The sequence below is a fragment of the Cetorhinus maximus genome, chromosome 2 (genome assembly GCF_964194155.1).
Source record: "Cetorhinus maximus chromosome 2, sCetMax3.hap1.1, whole genome shotgun sequence".
NCBI lineage: Eukaryota > Metazoa > Chordata > Chondrichthyes > Lamniformes > Cetorhinidae > Cetorhinus > Cetorhinus maximus.
In genome coordinates this window covers 92,374,303-92,392,042 of record NC_135880.1, presented here as the reverse complement: position 1 = coordinate 92,392,042, position 17,740 = coordinate 92,374,303, and the positions used below count along the sequence as shown (strand labels likewise).

Genomic DNA, 17,740 nt, shown 5'->3' with positions numbered 1-17,740 from the left:
AAAATATATTATCCCACCACATTGCAAAGCTCTTCATAGTCAAATATTTCAAAATAAATATACACCAACAGAGCAATTAATTTGCATGCAAGATCCCAATCAAGTTCAAAGAACAGTTAAATCAGTTCTTTGTTGGCATTGGGAAACAGAGGCAGATATGGAACTAGGAGAGATCCTTTAACTGTTCCCATAAACACCGAAATCTGTTAACTACTCCCTTTCCATCCCAGCTCCTGACCTCCCAACTTTCCTTCCTTAGTCTTTACCTCCATGATCTCCTCCATTTGCATGCCCAACCTATTCCTCACTCTCCATTTCTGCTCTATTGTCAACAGCCATTTTTCAGCTATGCTTCTGCTTTTGCACCTCTTTCCTCAGAATCTTCACCTCAGTGCTTCCCCACACCCGCCACCGCACCCCACCCCCCAACTTCATTTATCAACTCTGCTATGACACTCTCCTAGTTTCCTCTTTTCTTGTCCTCCCTCCTGCACAACATCCAATACCTTGGAAATCACTCAGGAATGTCTATCTGTAGATGATGAGCACTGAAGAAATGCAAGTTGCTGGAGGTGTTTTTTTTGAAACAACAGAAGTCCATCAGATTTCAAACATGCTGATATTCTGACTTCTCATACTAATTACTACATCATGAAAAAGCAGGATTAATATACAAATTAAGGTGTCACACTAAAAGAAATGAACGTAAGAAGTGTTTATCGTTTCATATCCACAAAAGGGTTATATGTAAAAATCATCTGATTCAATATATGCAGCACTTTTTTTAGTGCAGCATCTATTTTTGTCAAAACAGAATCAGTAATGGTTTAAATATGACCCACATGAAACAATTTCTGCAGCGTGCAATTTACCTCTAGAAAAGAATAAATTCTTTTAATGTGCTAGAATTTTATTTACAAAATTTCAACTGAGAAATCATTTCATAGAAATGGTTTTAAAAGAATACAATTACATTTCATATAAATAGTATCAGATTGCAAATAGTTGTAAATTCACTCAGTACAAGAACATATTTATCATACTTCTAAAGTCATAGTTGCAATCCCCTGCTGGTCAAACACAGTGGGGTAGATTTTCAACTTTAGCCCCTGGCCTGACCACAATTTGAAGATGGAAATTTAGTGGGAGGGTGGGGAGGGGGTTTGGAGTTGCATGGCTGTAACTGTCTGTCTAATTTTATTACCATTTAACTTAATGGCAGGAAAATCTGGTGCACACCATTCCATGATCACCTCTTCCCAATTCTGCCTATAAGCTGTGCTAAAACACCAAAAGATGAAAACCTATCCCATGTCCCTTGAAAACACTGTACTAAGCTCAAATAATTTTATCATATTAGACTATTGGGCAAGTAGATAATACACATGTTCAACATGTGCTTTACACAAAATATTCTAACAATTTTTAGATTATGGAGTGCTTTTAGAACCAATGACTAAACTACTCCTAGAAAGTAGATTTCTTACACATACCACAGGTGATGCACTACAAACCTCCTTACTATTTTCCAAAAGTGTAAAAGTTAATTTTTAGATAAAGGATTTGCTTATCAATGGAATGCTTTATTGCAGATACTTGAAGATTACTTGCATATTTCTTTAGAAAGAAGGCCACACAGAATTCTGATAAATGCAAGATTGAAGCTTAAACAATCCTAGACTCTGTCCTGCAGAGTTCACATCACATTCCAGAGATGTATGACCTTGGCGAGCACACAATGTACTGATGATCAAAAGTAGAGCCCCTCATTCAGTTCCTTCTAGAAGCTTTTGCAGATTCTTCTGTATCTGAAAGTCAAGGTACAAAATTAGAGAAATGCATGTACAGAGGGAAATGGTGGCACATTTGAGAAGTGAGTATTTGCTTTTTTACAATGATCTCTACCAACAGCAAATCTCAGTAGGATATAAACTGAACTCAGAAGACAAAAGTAATTATCCATTAAGTCATTTTTCACTTAATACCATGAATATAAATTTTCCTTTAGTTTTGAATAATTTAGGGAGGTACAATATGTTCATTAACATAAGTCCCAATAGTCTCATGCTTTGATTCCTTGACAATGTAATGGGCGACAGGTGTTATCTGCTGTTTACAACTGAACCCACAAAAAAAGCATTTTTAATTATAGATAATCTTCCTAGTCTACCAATTCCTCTCCAAACCCAAAACCCATTCTACCTCTTCAACCGTTCCAAGCGTTGTGCCGCTTTAAATCTGCAGCCTCTGGCACCCTATACAATCTGTCTTCCCCTGCTCCATGTCTTGTAGCAGAGTCTTCAGGCAACATGGCCCTACTCTCTTGCCCAAATCCCACAAGAGTTTATCATTCCAATGTCTTTTTATGTCTAATCTCTCTCTCGAAGGTCCAAAGTTTGTTGTGTTAAAGGTGCTACACTGTTGCTAAACAATGTTTTTCACTGGCATCAACCCAATTAGTTTCATGAAGGAGACGACATGAGGAGAGATCTCCAAGTTGGTCCAGAAGCAAAGCAAGAAAAGCATTCCAGAAAGAAAGGGGAGATTCAGAATTCTAGCACTCCCGAACAACGTAAGAGATAAGAGCAAAGTAGTCCGATTGACCCCTTGAGCCTGTTCTGTTTTTAAAAGATGATCAGAACTGATTTCTCTATCTACTCCACTTTCCCACTCAAATCTTCATATCCCTGGATTCCCTTAGTAGCCAAAAATCAGTTGATCCCAATCTTAAATATATTCAAGATCTATGCATCTACAGCCATCTCTGGTAGAACACTCAAAATTTCTCATTTCAGGTCCTAAATGTCTTACCCTTTATTCTGAGACTATGGCCCCTAGGTTTTAGACTCCTCAGCCAGGTAAAATTGTCTCTTAGCATCTATTCCAGTCCTCTATATCTTTCAATGCAATTGCCCCTCATTCTCCTCTAGTGAAGTTTAGGCCTAGATAACTCGATCTCACCTCATACGATAACCCTCCCATTCCAGTAATCAATCTAGTGAACCTTGGTTGAACCCCTTCTAAGGCAAGTACATTTTCCTTAAGTAGGGAGACCAAAGCTGTATACAGTGCTCCAGGTGCGATTTCCCCAAGGCCTTCTATAATTGCAGCAAGACTTCCTTACTCTTGTAACCCAACCTCTTCAATAAAAGGTTAACATACTATTTACTTGCTGTAGCAGCAGGTTAACTTTTTGATCCATCAAATGCTTGCTCACTTACTTAACATGTTTCTATCCATTTACAGCCTCATTGCATCCTCTGCACAGCTTACTTTTCCACCTAGCTTTGTATGATCAGCAATCTTGGATACATTACATTTGGTCCCTTCATCTATGCCATTGATATAGATTGTAAAAAGCTGAGGTCCAAGAACAGATCCTTGTGATATCCCAATCGTTTAATCTGCCAATCAAAAATGACCTGTTGTTCTTATTCTGTTTTCTGCCCATTAACTAATTCTCAATCCAAGCTAATGTATAACCCCCGATCCCATGAGCACTGACCCTATGGAACTGTGTGGCTTGTTATTGAATGCGTTTTGAAAATATAATATACTATAACCGCTGGTTCCATCTAACCTGCTAGTTACATCTCAAAAAACAGATTTTTCAAACATTATTCCCTTTTATAAACTAGTGCTGACTCTGCCTAATCATAAGTGCCTTTTCCCAGGATAAACCAACCAAAATATGTAAACTTGGTCATCCCAAGTTAACCTACGAATAAAAATTTGGCATAACGCATCAGTAGGTTTCCAAATCTGTCGTTTTAAATTCAAGCTCTGTGTATGCAATGAAAATGGTCTTGGTCCTTCCACACAACTGGCTGTTCATGATCTGGAATTAAAGCATGTCCTTCATAATAGACTCCAGCATTTTCCTTCTAACTGATGCCAGGTTAACTGGCCTATATTTCCCAGTTTTCTCTCGCTGTCCTCTCTCAGCACGATTTTCCAGAGATAACACTCTCCATGAGCATTGGCTCACCATAGACCATAAGACATAGGAGCAGAAATTAGGTCATTCGGCCCATCGAGTCTGCTCCGCCATTCAATCATGGCTGATAAGTTTCTCAACCCCATTCTCCCGCCTTCTCCCCGTAACCTTTAATCCCCTTATCAATCAAGAACCTATCTATCTCGGTCTTAAATACACTCAATGACCTGGCCTCCACAGCCCTCTGTGGCAATGAATTCCATAGATTTACCACTCTCTGGCTAAAGAAGTTTCTCCTCATCTCTGTTCTAAAAGGTCTTCTCTTTACTCTGAGGCTGTGCCCTCGGGTCCTACCCTCTCCTACTAATGGAAACATCTTCCCCACGTCCACTCTATCCAGGCCTTTCAGTATTCTGTAAGTTTCAATCAGATCCCCCCATATCCTTCTAAACTCCATCGAGTATAGACCCAGAGTCCTCAAACGTTCCTCATATGTTAAGCCTTTCATTCCTGGGATCGTTCTCATGGACCTCCTCTGGACCCTCTCCAGGGCCAGCACATCCTTCCTGAGATACGGGGCCCAAAATTGCTCACAATATTCTAAATGTGGTCTGACCAGAACCTTATAAAGCCTCAGCAGCACATCCCTGCTTTTATATTCTAGTCCTCTCGAAATAAATGTCAACATTGCATTTGCCTTCCTAACTACACTGATTTCTTAATTGTAAAACTCACCCTCAATAAATATTCCCTGTTGGTCAGAGATATTCAATGTAAAGGTTGATCTAATCTAAGCAAACAGCCAAAGCCAACTCCTCAAAGATTTTTCAGAAGGGAAAAAACCTAGTTTTTAGATGATTAGTCAAATAACTTGTATTTACATTTTATTGATGTTTGTGTGTTTCTCATCTTACTTCCACAGGAAGTTCTTCTTGTCCTCCTCTCCAAAAGGCAAAGACTTGTGGCATACTGGCACTGGCAGCATGTAGGCACTTTATAGTAGCCATCTAGAATTAAGTATTTCATTTAGCTGATGTCAGCAGTGCATTTGCTGTAAAGTCTAATTCTATTTTCTATTGTGTCTAATGTCCATTTACCAGAAGTTGGAAACCTAACCAATTTCCTCCATCTATCTGCATCTCAGGCACACTAAGCCTGCATATTACCCATCAGAGTTTAAAGCATGTCACAATGCATACTTTGCTGCTGTATGGTTTCAATATATAGGTATTTGAATAAATTCTAGCTCACCTTTTCCAGCTTTGCAAGATTTTCTGACAATTCATCATAGATCACATCTGTATTAACGTGGAACTGTAGTCCCATGTCACGCTGAGCAAAAGAACTGTACAAAATCAGAAGAAATTTACTGTTGAATTAATAAAGCAATTAGAACGGAAGACCAAAAGGTTGAATAGGACACCTGGCAGAGTTTAAATTCACTCCTTTCATGCAGCACTACAGCCATCAATAAACCAATGGCTGTGGTTCAGCAAGGATATAAAATGCAGTCAACATAATGGAATCACATGCTTCCCAAAATAGAAATCATTGCTCATGAAGAAATTTCAGCTCTGTACAAAATTTTATATCAACAAGGTTCAGGGAAAGCTTTCCTACCAGCTGAGATAATTTTCTTATATTACAAATCAGGGCAGGGCTTGTATTTTAAGTAGTGGCAAGAGCTTTAGATCAATCAAACTTAGCACAAAACAGTTAAAAATGCAATTTCACGAAACAGTCATTTAAAAGCTAATACACACTACTGCTTCAGCCTACAAACCTATTATTGTATGTGAGCTAGCTATTCAGAGCCTGTCATGTCCAACAGGGGAAAACAACTGGCAATTACTAGCGTACGGAGCATTGAGAATTGGAAGATGCCTTTTCCCAGGATAAGTCAATGAAAATATACATAGCCATTTCAAGTTGACCCATAAACAAAAAAATTGGCATAACTCAGTAAGTTTTCTAATCAGTCTTTTAAATATAAACACTGTACATTCAACAAAAATGGTCATGGTCCTTCCATACAATTGGCAGTTTGTGGGCTGGAATTAAAGCAATAGCAAAGATAGTTAAAGATTTAAGAAAACTCAGACAGAACTCATGGTATTCTTCACAAAGGTCAGATGTTAAAACAGGTATGTTATGCCAGGTAGTGTTGAGGATCGTGGGGTAAGGCAAATACTCAAAATTAACTACAGGCAGATTAGGCAAGGAGGGTAAAGGACTCCAATTTGCTAGCATTAAGACAATCTGAGATCCAGCAGTATTGAAATAGAGTCGCAGGGTCTAGCAGTATCATGAGGGCATCCCCATGTTTGGAAACATTTGTTGGTGTTGGGTGGGTAAGTATTGCAGAGGAAGATGGTCCAGGAGCATTGCAAATGTAGCGTCACAGTTTGTGAACACTGATGGAGATCCTGGATGCCAGAGTGGGATGGAGGGTGGTCATGAAGGATCTGTTCGGATTTGGCAGAATTGTGGGGGAGCAGGGTCTGCTAATCGTGTGGAATCTAGGTGGGAGAAAAAGTGTAAAAAAAAGCAAGGAAGCAAGAGAGGAGAAAACAGAACTGACTCTTAGTTCTCTTTCAGGCCATCAGGTGGCACCTTTCCACAATGTTCTTGTACATTAACTGACACCCCCACTTTGTGTCCTCTTGGGTTGTTCCTACATCACTCATCAGTAGCTCCCACCATTACACATTTATACGCAGGAACACGTCTCAATGATTCAGAGGTGCAAAGAAAACAGGCAAGCCAAAAAGGAAGGATTAACAGGAGTGACCAGAAAAGGTTAGTTAAGGAGATGAGTTTTAAAAGATGGTCTTAAAAAGAGCAGTGGGTTCTGGAAATGGGTTTAAAAAAAAGGGAATTTCAGAGACCGGGCCCTAGGCAAATGAAACCACTGTCACCTGGGAGGATGGGAAGTTAGAGGTGCATTACAGGCTGGAATCAGGAATGGAGGGCAGATAGCTGGAGAAGGAGAGCGTTTGGGAGATGTGAGGCTATTTACAGATTTGAAAGCATTGGACAAACGTACACATGGTCATGATGGGCAAGTAAGCTTTGGTTGGGATAGGCAAATTTTCATCTGTGCTGCTGGTATGGGCTCAGATCACCTTTGCTAGGCATTTGCTTAAAATGGTTTTATAGCATTCAGGTCAATTGCACCAGTTTAGTTTTAACAGTTTAGCTTTCCTTCCCAAGCAAGATGGAAACTCATGTTGATGTAGGATTCCACATAGCAGCAGTCCTCACACCAGCACCTTGCCAAACAGGCCACTCCATATGAAGCTACATTCAACTGCATTTGCAGTTGGGTGTAGGAGGTGGGCAAGGAAGAGAAAGGAAAATCACTCAAGCCCAACCATAAGTACATGTGCACACACACACTGATCTCTGGCAAGTAGTCACAAGTTGGAATTTTGGCTGCTTTTCCCCCACTGCTCCATAACCCAGGAATACAGTTACAAGGTTGCACAGTAGCCTTGCCAGAGATTGGCTAACTCAGGGCAGATCTTCCTGATTTGTCTAGCTCAATACCAGGTGCTATATTTAACACTAAGCAGCATCACATTTTAGCTTTGAAAGCTGATTGCAAAAGTCTGAGATGCAGTAGTTTTGGTAGGAACGTGCTTTCTGTAGCTGCAATGTCAGCATAGTGTTCATTAAGTTTTTAAGCATAAACCATTTCAAAACTGAGTCCAACTGAAAGAGTTTCCAATTGTTACATGATTTCTTGACGCACACATTTCGGGATAGGTCACTTTCAGCTAATCGGAAAACAAGGTGCTGGAAATAACCACGAGCAATATTCCCAACATTAAACAGTGAGGCTTCCAATTAAAATCTAGGCAGCGAAAAGGTTAAAACAGTTCATCAGTCATTATCAACCAAGCTTACAGTCACTGCAGCTTAACCATTTAATAGCTCAATTACAAACGCAGAGCAAATAAACTGCTTGGCCAACTGAAAGTGAATACTCACTCTTTGTGATGTGCATTGTATTCTGGCAATGCTCCCAGGGAGGCCAGGCGCTGCTCCAAAGCAATTATTTTTAAGCCCATGTAGAAGGATGACAGAATGAGCACAATGACTCTGTAAAACAAATGGTTCTTTAGCAAGCATTTTCTGTTTCTTGGTACGAGGCAGATTCCCACACAATTGTAGCCAGCTACATTTTCCAATGTGCAGCAGCTAATAAATGTAGTTTTACATTCGCATAAATTAGTTCTCAACAGCAGTTATATATGATGTCCAATGCATTTTATGTAACTAAAAAGATTTGAGATTTTGTTCTTCAATAATGTTAACTCTGCTAACCACTTGACTTCACCACTCTTGGTTGAAAGGTTACTTCTGTTATTGAGAGAATTGTCCTTCCTTCAGCATAAAAAAAATTCATAAAATTTAGAAAATCCAAGTGCAATTTAAACTTAAAGACACGATTGTCAAGTTAGCCATCAAGGCCATTCTTTGTAAACACCTACTTCACCCAAATGGGAAGAAAATGAGGAAGAACCTCCAGGGAAAATAAATACTTCCTAATAACCTCCTACACCTATTCTCACCATTCTGGTCACTCAGCATTAACAGCAAGTACTCCAAGGTCTGAATATAGCTGAGACCAAACTCCTACTATACTACCTCAATGAACTTTAACCTCAATTTCAGAATTACATCTGCTACTGCACGAGTGTGAATTTAGCACTACTTGTATTAGCCATCTTCCTGGCCTAAAGGAGTGGGATTTTTACTTTGTGGGTAGCTTGGTGTTGTGGCCTGAAGCCTTCTGGGGTCTAGATTGAGAATAGCCAGATACAGCAGGACCCTTACAGGCAGCAAAGTACAAAAATATATCAGTCCAGGTTGGATTCAAACTCAGGTCCCAGAGGCAAAGAATCCAAATCAAATAGGACATCCAGCCCTAAATTAACTACTAAATTTAAGAGGTCTGTTGACAACATACAAACTATATCAAATTTATCTATTAATGAGTAGCTCTAAAATTCTACAGCCATTAAGTAATTCAAAACAATACTCACATAATCAGGTAGAGCACCAGTAAGTTATTTACAGAAAGATACTGGACACCATTAGATTTTACTCTGTGTAAGAAGTGTACCAAGGAATGTCCTGTAAGTATAAAGGACCAGAACAATAATTATTCTCAAAGATATACCAAACCAATTGCATAACTATGCAAGCAGAAATGAGAAAAACCAAGAGCTGACCATTTTCCTTCTGTAAAAATAGTTGTAATCAACGTTCAAACCTATAGTAACTAAAAAGCCAGCTGCTTTTCAAAATGTTGAGGCAGCTAGTGGTTTCTTTGAACCACAGGATGGCTATTAGGACAAGAAAGGAGCAATGGCAAAATCTCAAATATTCTCCTGTTAGGCCTTGCTCTTAATTGACATGAAAAACCTCAATTATTAGTGAAGAAAACACAACTGAACTGTATTCAGGAACTTCCAATTATTGCAGGTGCTTTTAAGTTATTTCTGGCCAACAATTTGCATACATCTACCAGACACCAGTACTTACTCTTGTCATGACAGCTTCTTCTCTTCACTTCAGGCATTTCTTTTACGTGAACATCAGCAAGCACCGGAATTTCATCATTCTTTACAATTTTCAATAGTGTTTGGGTCGAACTGGTAAACTCTGTCAATGACCAAGTTAATTATTTGTATTTGAACATGTTGCAAAGAAACGCCTGTGCTCTAAGCAAGTAGAATGTCACTGTAATCCAGAAGCTCAACACTACAGTTTAGAGTGACATTTTTACAGCATTGATAGTGTTGCAATGAAACATTAGGTTAACACATTCAGATCATTCATTCAAAATCTTGTCAGCCAAATTATTCAATGTCTTGCAACCTCACTTGCTTAGTAAGTATTATACATCTTCCAGCTCCAAGTACCTGATGAGTATAGAGCAACCTCAGTTACTAATTCTAAATTGCAACAGATATTTTATATAGAAACTGACTTAAAAGTAAAACAGGAAAGGTGGCCAAACAATGGCTTACAAGGGAAATTAGAGATATTATTTGATGCAAGGAAGAGGCATACAAATTGGCCAGAAAAAAACAACAGACCTGAGAATTTCAGTTTAGAATTCAGCAGAGGACCAAGGGGTTGATTAAGAAGGGGAAAATAGAATACGAGAGTAAGCTTGCAGGGAACATAAAAATTGACTGTAAAAGTTTCTATAGGTATGTGAAGAGAAAAAAATTGGTGAAGACAAATGTAGGTCCCTTACAGTCAGAAACAGGAGAATTTATAATGGGGAACAAAGAAATGGCTTCCCATACTTTGGTTCTATCTTCACAAAGGAGGACACTAATAACATACCAGAAATATTGGGGAACACAGGGTTTAGTGAGAGGGAGGAACTGAAATAAATCAGTATTAGTAGGGAAATGGTGTTGGGGAAATTGATGGGATTGAAGGCCGATAAATCCCTGGGCCTGATAATCTACATCCCAGAGTACTTAAGGAAGTGGCCCTAGTAATAGTGGACGCATTGGTGGTCATCTTCCGAGATTCTAGACTCTGGAAGAGTTCCTACATATTGGAGGGTAGCTAATGTAACCCCACTATTTAAAAAAAGGGAGGCAGAGAGAAAACAGGGAATTATAGACTAGTCAGCCTGATGTTGGTAGTGGGGAAAATTCTAGAATCGATTATAAAAGATTTAATAGCTGAGCACGTGGAAAACAGTGGCAGAATTGGATGGAGTCAGCAAGGATTTATGAAAGGGAAATCATGCTTGACAAATCTACTGGAATTTTTCGAGGATGTAACTAGTAGAGTTAATGAGGGGGAGCCAGTGGATGTGGTTTATTTGGACTTTCAGAAGGCTTTCAACAAAGTCCCACATAAGAGATTGGCATGTAAAATTAAAGCGCATGGGATTGGGAGTAGTGTATTGAGATGGATAGAAAACTGGTTGGCAAGCAGGAAACAAAGAGCAGGAATAAACGGGTCTTTTTCCGAATGGCAGGCAGTGACTAGTGGGGTACCACAAGGATCGGTGCTGGGACCCCAGTTATTCACAGTATATATTAATGGTTTAGATCAGGGAATTAAATGTAATATCTCCAAATTTGCAGATGACACAAAGCTGGGTGGGAGGGTGAGCTGTGAGGAGGATGCAGAGATGCTTCAGGGTGATTTGGACAAGCTGAGAGAGTGGGCAAATGCATGGCAGATGCAGTATAATGTGGATAAATGTGAGGTCATCCATTTTTGTAGCAAAAACAGGAAGGCAGATTATTATCTGAATGGCTATAAATGGAGAGAGGGGAATGTGCAACAAGACCTGGGTGTCCTCGTACACCAGTCGCTGAAGGTAAGCATGCAGGTGCAGCAGGCGGTAAAGGCAAATGGTATGTTGGCCTTCGTAGCCAGAGGATTTGAGTACAGGAACAGGAATGTCTTGCTGCAATTGTACAGGGCCTTGGTGAGACCACACTTGCAGTTTTGGTCTCCTTATCTGAGGAAGGATGTACTTGCTATAGAGGGAGTGCAGCGAAGGTTTGCCTGACTGATTCCTGGGATGGCAGGACTGACAAATGAGGAGAGATTGAGTCAATTAGGATTACATTCGCTGGAGTTCAGAAGAATTGGGGGGGGGGATCTCATAGAAACCTATAAAATTCTAACAGGACTAGACAGGTTAGATGCTAGAAGGATGTTCCCGATGGTGGGGGAGTCCAGAACCAGGGGCCACAGTCTGGAAGATATGGGGTAGACCATTTAGGACTGAGATTAGGAGAAATCTCTTCACCCAGAGAGTGGTGAGCCTGTGGAATTCGTTACCACAGAAAGTAGTTGAGGCCAAAACATTGTATGTTTTCAAGAAAGAGTTAGATATAGCTCTTGGGGCGAAAGGGATCAAAGGGTATGGGGAGAAAGCGGGAGCAGGCTATTGAGTTGGATGATCAACCATGATCATAATGAATGGCAGAGCAAGCTCGAAGGGCCGAATGGCCTACTGCTGCTCCTAGTTTCTATTATAAAATCATGTTAATGATTTCCAGCTCCTTGTAAGTTTTTAAAAAGTAAAATGCATGTGCTTTAAAATCATTCTAGATGTTCACCAGGTGCAGTGTTGTGGTTCATCATCTTTTTAATACATGTTTAAATGTTCACCATTTACCAACACAATTTCACTGTGCGCCTGGATAACTTGAGATTCTACCATATATTTTAGCAAACCAGATCCACTTTGCTCAGTTATTTAACAAAATCTTACACAGTTAAAAAGATCACCTGAATTCTAGAAAGCTCGGCAGATACTTAAGGTGAGTGACTAGTCTTGTTAAAATTAACTACTAATTTATTTGACAATATGAATTGACCACTAAATTATCAAAATTACACCTTATTCCTATGAAATAACAAAACAGACCAACCTTGAGAATTTTCAGACTCTGGAGTTTGAGACCCAGAGCTACTAGATTGCTCCAATTCCCGCCTTCTACATACTGCAAGATCAGACAAACCTTCGATATTGAACTCCTTTTTATAAAAAGGGATATTTTATTAATTTTATTAGTTTGCTTGCTGATTATATATACACATATCAATAGAAGTCAGTCCTTATATAATTAAAAGTCCTAAGTAGTCTCATAAGTAGTCAGCAAGTGCAACACGGGGAAATAACACTTAGATTAACAATATTATTTTCATGTTCAAACTAGTGACTAGCTTCTCATAATTTACTACCCACTCAGGTTGAGAATATCTGGTTGGAAACCAACTGCATATAGTGACACTACTATTCCCAGTCAAAATAGAGATGGTTAGGCAAGTCCTCTTGTCGATCACATCTCAAGATCCCACTGCTGTAAGTGACTGGGACTGATTTTACACACAATTTGTATATAACTATCCTCCACTCATTGTAATTTGCTGGAGAAATCACTCTGTTTTTGTTGGTTGAAATTGTTGTAGTTTAAGTTCGAGTTCCATTGCCTTGAGTTCCTAGAAGCTTTTTTTAAATAGCCAGTGTTTGCTGCAAAATAGACTCTTTGCTATGGGTACTGCTGCGAATACTGCCCTGCCTCCAACTCAAACTTGTCAATAGGCACTCGGACCCAAAACATGTATATAACCAATGACACAGGATCTCATGATATTCAACAACTCACTATGTAAGGGAGCAGGGGTTGAGATTCACAAGAATGATTCCTGGGATAAACAATTGTAGCTCTGAGGATAGATTGGAGAGGTTGAGTCTGCTTTCCTTGGAGAAAAGGCAGCTGAGAGGAGACTTGGTAGAAGTACTCAAGATCCTGAGGGGTACGGACAGGGTAATTGGGGAGAAACTGTTCATTCTCAAGAGTACATCAAGAACTCGAGGGCACAGATTCAAAATAATGGGCAAAAGGAGTAGAAACGATGTGAGGAAAGATTTTTAAACAAACTTCCTGAAAAGGGTGGTGGAGGCAGGTTCGATCGAGGTATTCAAAAGGGAATTGGATTGCTATCTGAAAAGAAAGAATGTTCAAAGTTACGGGGATAAGGCAGGGGAGTGGGATTAGGTAGGTTGCACTTTCAGCGAGCCAGTGCAGACTCGATGGGCTAAATGGCCTCCTTCTGCACTGTAAAGTTTGTGATTCTGAGAGATTTATTTGCGAGGCAGGCTCTGGAAATCATTTGGACTATAGAGATTGCCTTTTGTGCCAATTTCTGGTCCTGTATCTACCATGGACTTCATCCCAGGAACTGGATCTTGATTATTAATTTATAATTTTAGAACATAACTCTTCTTTCCACTTTAGGCTCAAACTAGTTTCCAGAGATAAATATAAATATGGTGAGTGTACAAGTGCAAGAAATAGGTTTTTAAAAACATTTTTTGGGGAATATTGTGTTATTCTGTGAAAAGATTGTGTGGATCTGATTTAGTTAAGATAGGCAGAGATTAGGAGGAGACAGGCTGTCTGGGGGGTTTAAAAACATGAAAAGGATAGAGGGGTTAGGTTTGAGGTACAAGTGAATAGGTTAGATCTAACATTTGCATTTTTGGATACGTTGAGAGTTTGTTTGAATATCAAAAGGGAGTCAGAGGTAAAAAGAAACAGGTTTGTAATCTTGCAGGAGTTCCATAGGTAAATAGAAGTGGGGATATTATATTTTATTGACCTGAAAGCAAAGACGAAATGGAAACATGAAAGCTCTTATATCTGTTTCAAAGAGGTGCGAGAACAATGGAACCTGAGATGAAAGGGGGGGAAAAAACGGTCTTAGAGTTACTGCAGAGTATGTAGGGTTGTTATAGCAGCTGGAACTGTTGGATTGTTGAGCTGGAGCAGTGAGATGTAGCAGCTGGAGCTGTGGCTGAGAGGAGATGCAGTTTGGATCAACCAACCAGTCAAGCTAGAAAAGTCTTGGGTTGTTAAAAGCAGTTTTATTCTGAAGTTTGAATTTTCACAGCAGAATGAAACACCTATAAAGGAGTGTTGCCTGGAAGATGATTACTTGTAGATCTGACCAAGTAGAGAGAGTCTTTTTTGGGGAATGTTTTGTAAGACTAACCTTAAATGCACAACTGTAATCTTGTGTGCTCAAGTTTTCTTTTAGTCGCACTAAAACTTGTACTCTTAATTTTTAAAAACCCAAAAGTGTTACTGGACCTCTTACTGTTGAGATCGGTACGTCGCCTTGGTCATAACACAAGGCAGAAAGAAAGAGAATGTGACAGAGCAGTTAGCAGCATTGGAGGCAGCCAAGTGCATTTGTGCTGGCTTTTTGCTAGAGAAATGTAAAACTAATCCTACAGCTTTGCCGTCTCCTCAGAGTGGAGATGCGATCCACTATACTATTAAGTTTCTCCTCCAGCTTTGGAATTACTGGTTGTGCACAGCTGAAATAAAAATAATTGGTAGGGTTTATGGAAAGGGTGGTGGGATAGGGGTGAGGTAGTTTAAAATACAATTTTCACAAAGTGATTAAGAATAGGCCAGCTCTATTACATAGTTATAAAAATAAATATGTCTGGCAGAAAGGGATATGCAGAAATCCACTTCCAGCCAATCTGGAGTTGGAATAGTTTACTGGCACACTCAGCGGGGTGGAATATTGCTGACCTCCGTATAGACTAGCAAAGTCACGTTCTGAGCATTTTCTTGTTAACTGAGAACACAGCCAGGTTTTAACATTGTTGGTGATCTACTGAAATTAAAACATATGTTTATATCAATCCAAGGTTACCAGCTAAGGACTTGAACCTACAGTATGTACGTAGTTAGCTAGAATTTATTCAACAGACCTATCCGGTCAAACCTTAAACTTTCATAGTGTATTCCATTTACTGCAATTTGAAAAACCACTAATCTCCATTTTAACTGCAGGTTTACCTTGTACACCTGACTCTAATACAGCCTCATAACGATATAATAAGTCAACTTCGACGATTAGTATAGGGAACATTCTCCTGTGGGTAGCAAAATTATATAAGTTTCTACATAAAGGTAAAATAATTTTCCTGTTAGCATTCAGCTTTTTGGCAAATATTTATTGCCTAGATAGGCAAATTGATGAAACTGTCATCCACTGCTGATTGTGTGTGTTTTATTTTCTAAAGGCTAGCTTGTAATAAAAAATAGCTGCAGTAGGGACTAGTTTTGCACCTAATGATTTTTAAAAAATCATACATAGCATGTACCATATATAATAGTTCAGTACAATCTGGGATTTTCAGCACACTTTCATTGTGATCCTCAACAGACTTGGTGATCTATACAAGTCTAGGGTTCTCCCCATTTGTGCCATGTTGACTCATTGCAGTTCTCTCTCATTTTCTTATTCTCTAGGAAAAGGTGCCATGTGTATTGGCTTCCACGCATCAATTGACAGTCACACTAAATCTCAGTTTTCATGCTTAAAAAGTGAAAGGGTACTAAAGCAACTGTGGACCCCATGTTCCTTCTCTTCCATTCACTCAATCCATTCCTGTGAAGTGCTTGACTTTCACTTGGTAACTGCCAATAAGTTTACCATTGTGGGGGGACCATAGACATTTGGGGTCCTGCACACCCTTGAGCAAGGTGCTACCCAAGGGGAGAATTTAGAGTAACCACACAAGCAACTACACTGCCTGTTCTTAAGTAAAATTCTGATCATTTGCTTTTATAAAAAAAGAACTGTTTGCCATGTAACTTAAATTATAAGAGAAGTCATTTTTTCAGCACAAAAACTAATAGTCAGGAGTAGACCACACTATGCGGTGGACAGGAAAAATTCCTGCTCAACTTCTATCTACAAATTATCCCAATTTATTTATTTCTATCTATCCAGGTTATACTTGTTACATTAATAGCAGCCATCAATTGTCTCTTATGAATGGACATCAGTTCCAGATTTTTCTATAACTTCATATGGAGTTTTTTTTTTCCCTTTCACCAGAACAGTGTTGCTCTTATTTCAGATGTTGGGAATCTGGAGTATTTTGCCCCTCTTGCTCAGAGGGCAGTTGTAACCACTAACCACAATCCGGAAAAAAAGTTTATTTCAAATTTGTGTAGGTTAACTTTGTTTATGCACTTAAACTTGACAGATGCAATGAGGGCGACACTTGTAAAAAGCTTTTTTTAAAAAAATTAACAAATGGCTGCAGGAAAACATTTTTAATCCAGATACAGTCCAAATACAGTGGAAAAGAGAGAGAGAGAGAAATGCTCTGTATTTGTGTTTCTGATCAAAGGGTTTCTTTATAAGGAATGTTCCAGGAAAAAATTCACATGCATGAGAGTTTCACTTCTTACAAAAAAATTAAATTATTTGTGGTTGAGTTTTTCTTGCACTAATGGTGATCTTTTGCATAAAAAGGTGTACAGCCATTGCCCACCAAAAAAAGTGACACAGTAAGGCACCACATAAACATGGTGTTTATTTCTTTCCAGGTGTTATAGATTTTCCTGCACACACTTTGCATCACCAGTGATACATGTTTGTTTTTCAAAAATGCTCTGGGCATTCTTCATCCATGTTGAAACATTTTGAAAAGTTATCACAGGAAGTCACATGGAAATAGTTATAATAACCTTAATGTGTAACAATGAACTGCAGGCAAGTTTCACGTTTACATTTTACGGTTTGAAGTGATTTTTATGAGCCTTCCCTGGAAAATTCCCTTAATTGGTGGCTACCCTACATATCCCTTATGTTTTTTTGAAACAACTTAATAAAGTATATACACTGAATTAGAAACTTAAATAAGTCTCCCATATGTCACTGATATTCAAATATAGTAACCAGTCCCCTATATCAGTACGGTTAAACTTCATAATAAATTCATGTCATGATGCTGCAGATTACAAAATGTAAAAAAAAAGGTCAATTCAAGGGGTATTAATTTCCACTTACCAGGGGCAAAGATGTTGGACGCTCAGCTCTGAAACTATTTTCGAGAGAGGATGGGTTTGGACTGATATCATCACATCTATCCTACGAAAAAGATATATAACACTTATGGTTAGAATATTGGATTCTATATAGAATTTTGTTCAAAACTATCATAAAACTAGTTGTGAACAGGTGAAACTGCTCTCCTTAAGCTAGATATAAGAACGCAATAATGCATGTTTGCTTGCTCCGCAAAAGGCACCAAAATAGCAAGAACCCATGCTCTTAATGGTGCAAATCTAATGAAATCGATATATAACATCTTAGCAAAGAACAAAATGTGATTTATTAGAAATCGGTAAAATAGCCTGAATTATGTGGTAGCCTCATTGTTATTCCCATCAGTGTTCACAGTTTATAGAGTAAACTGGACTG

General features: G+C 38.9%; 1 protein-coding gene across 4 annotated transcripts in view; it reads right to left on the bottom strand.

Moving 5' to 3' along the window:
• Positions 1-889: 889 nt before the first annotated feature.
• gramd2b (GRAM domain containing 2B) overlaps positions 890-17,740 on the bottom strand; it is a 59,013-nt gene continuing 42,162 nt past the window's right edge. For 3 of the 4 annotated variants that reach the window (XM_078566922.1, XM_078566912.1, XM_078566931.1), the window contains 7 exons: positions 17,327-17,407; positions 12,370-12,475; positions 9,491-9,610; positions 8,989-9,079; positions 7,931-8,041; positions 5,189-5,282; positions 890-1,808 (listed from right to left, as the gene is read on the bottom strand). In XM_078566922.1, coding sequence (XP_078423048.1) covers positions 1,767-1,808; positions 5,189-5,282; positions 7,931-8,041; positions 8,989-9,079; positions 9,491-9,610; positions 12,370-12,475; positions 17,327-17,407 — 645 coding nt within the window. In that variant the 3' untranslated portion in view covers positions 890-1,766. The remainder of the gene's footprint in view (positions 1,809-5,188; positions 5,283-7,930; positions 8,042-8,988; positions 9,080-9,490; positions 9,611-12,369; positions 12,476-17,326; positions 17,408-17,740) is intronic. The other variant, XM_078566941.1, reaches the window with a different exon arrangement.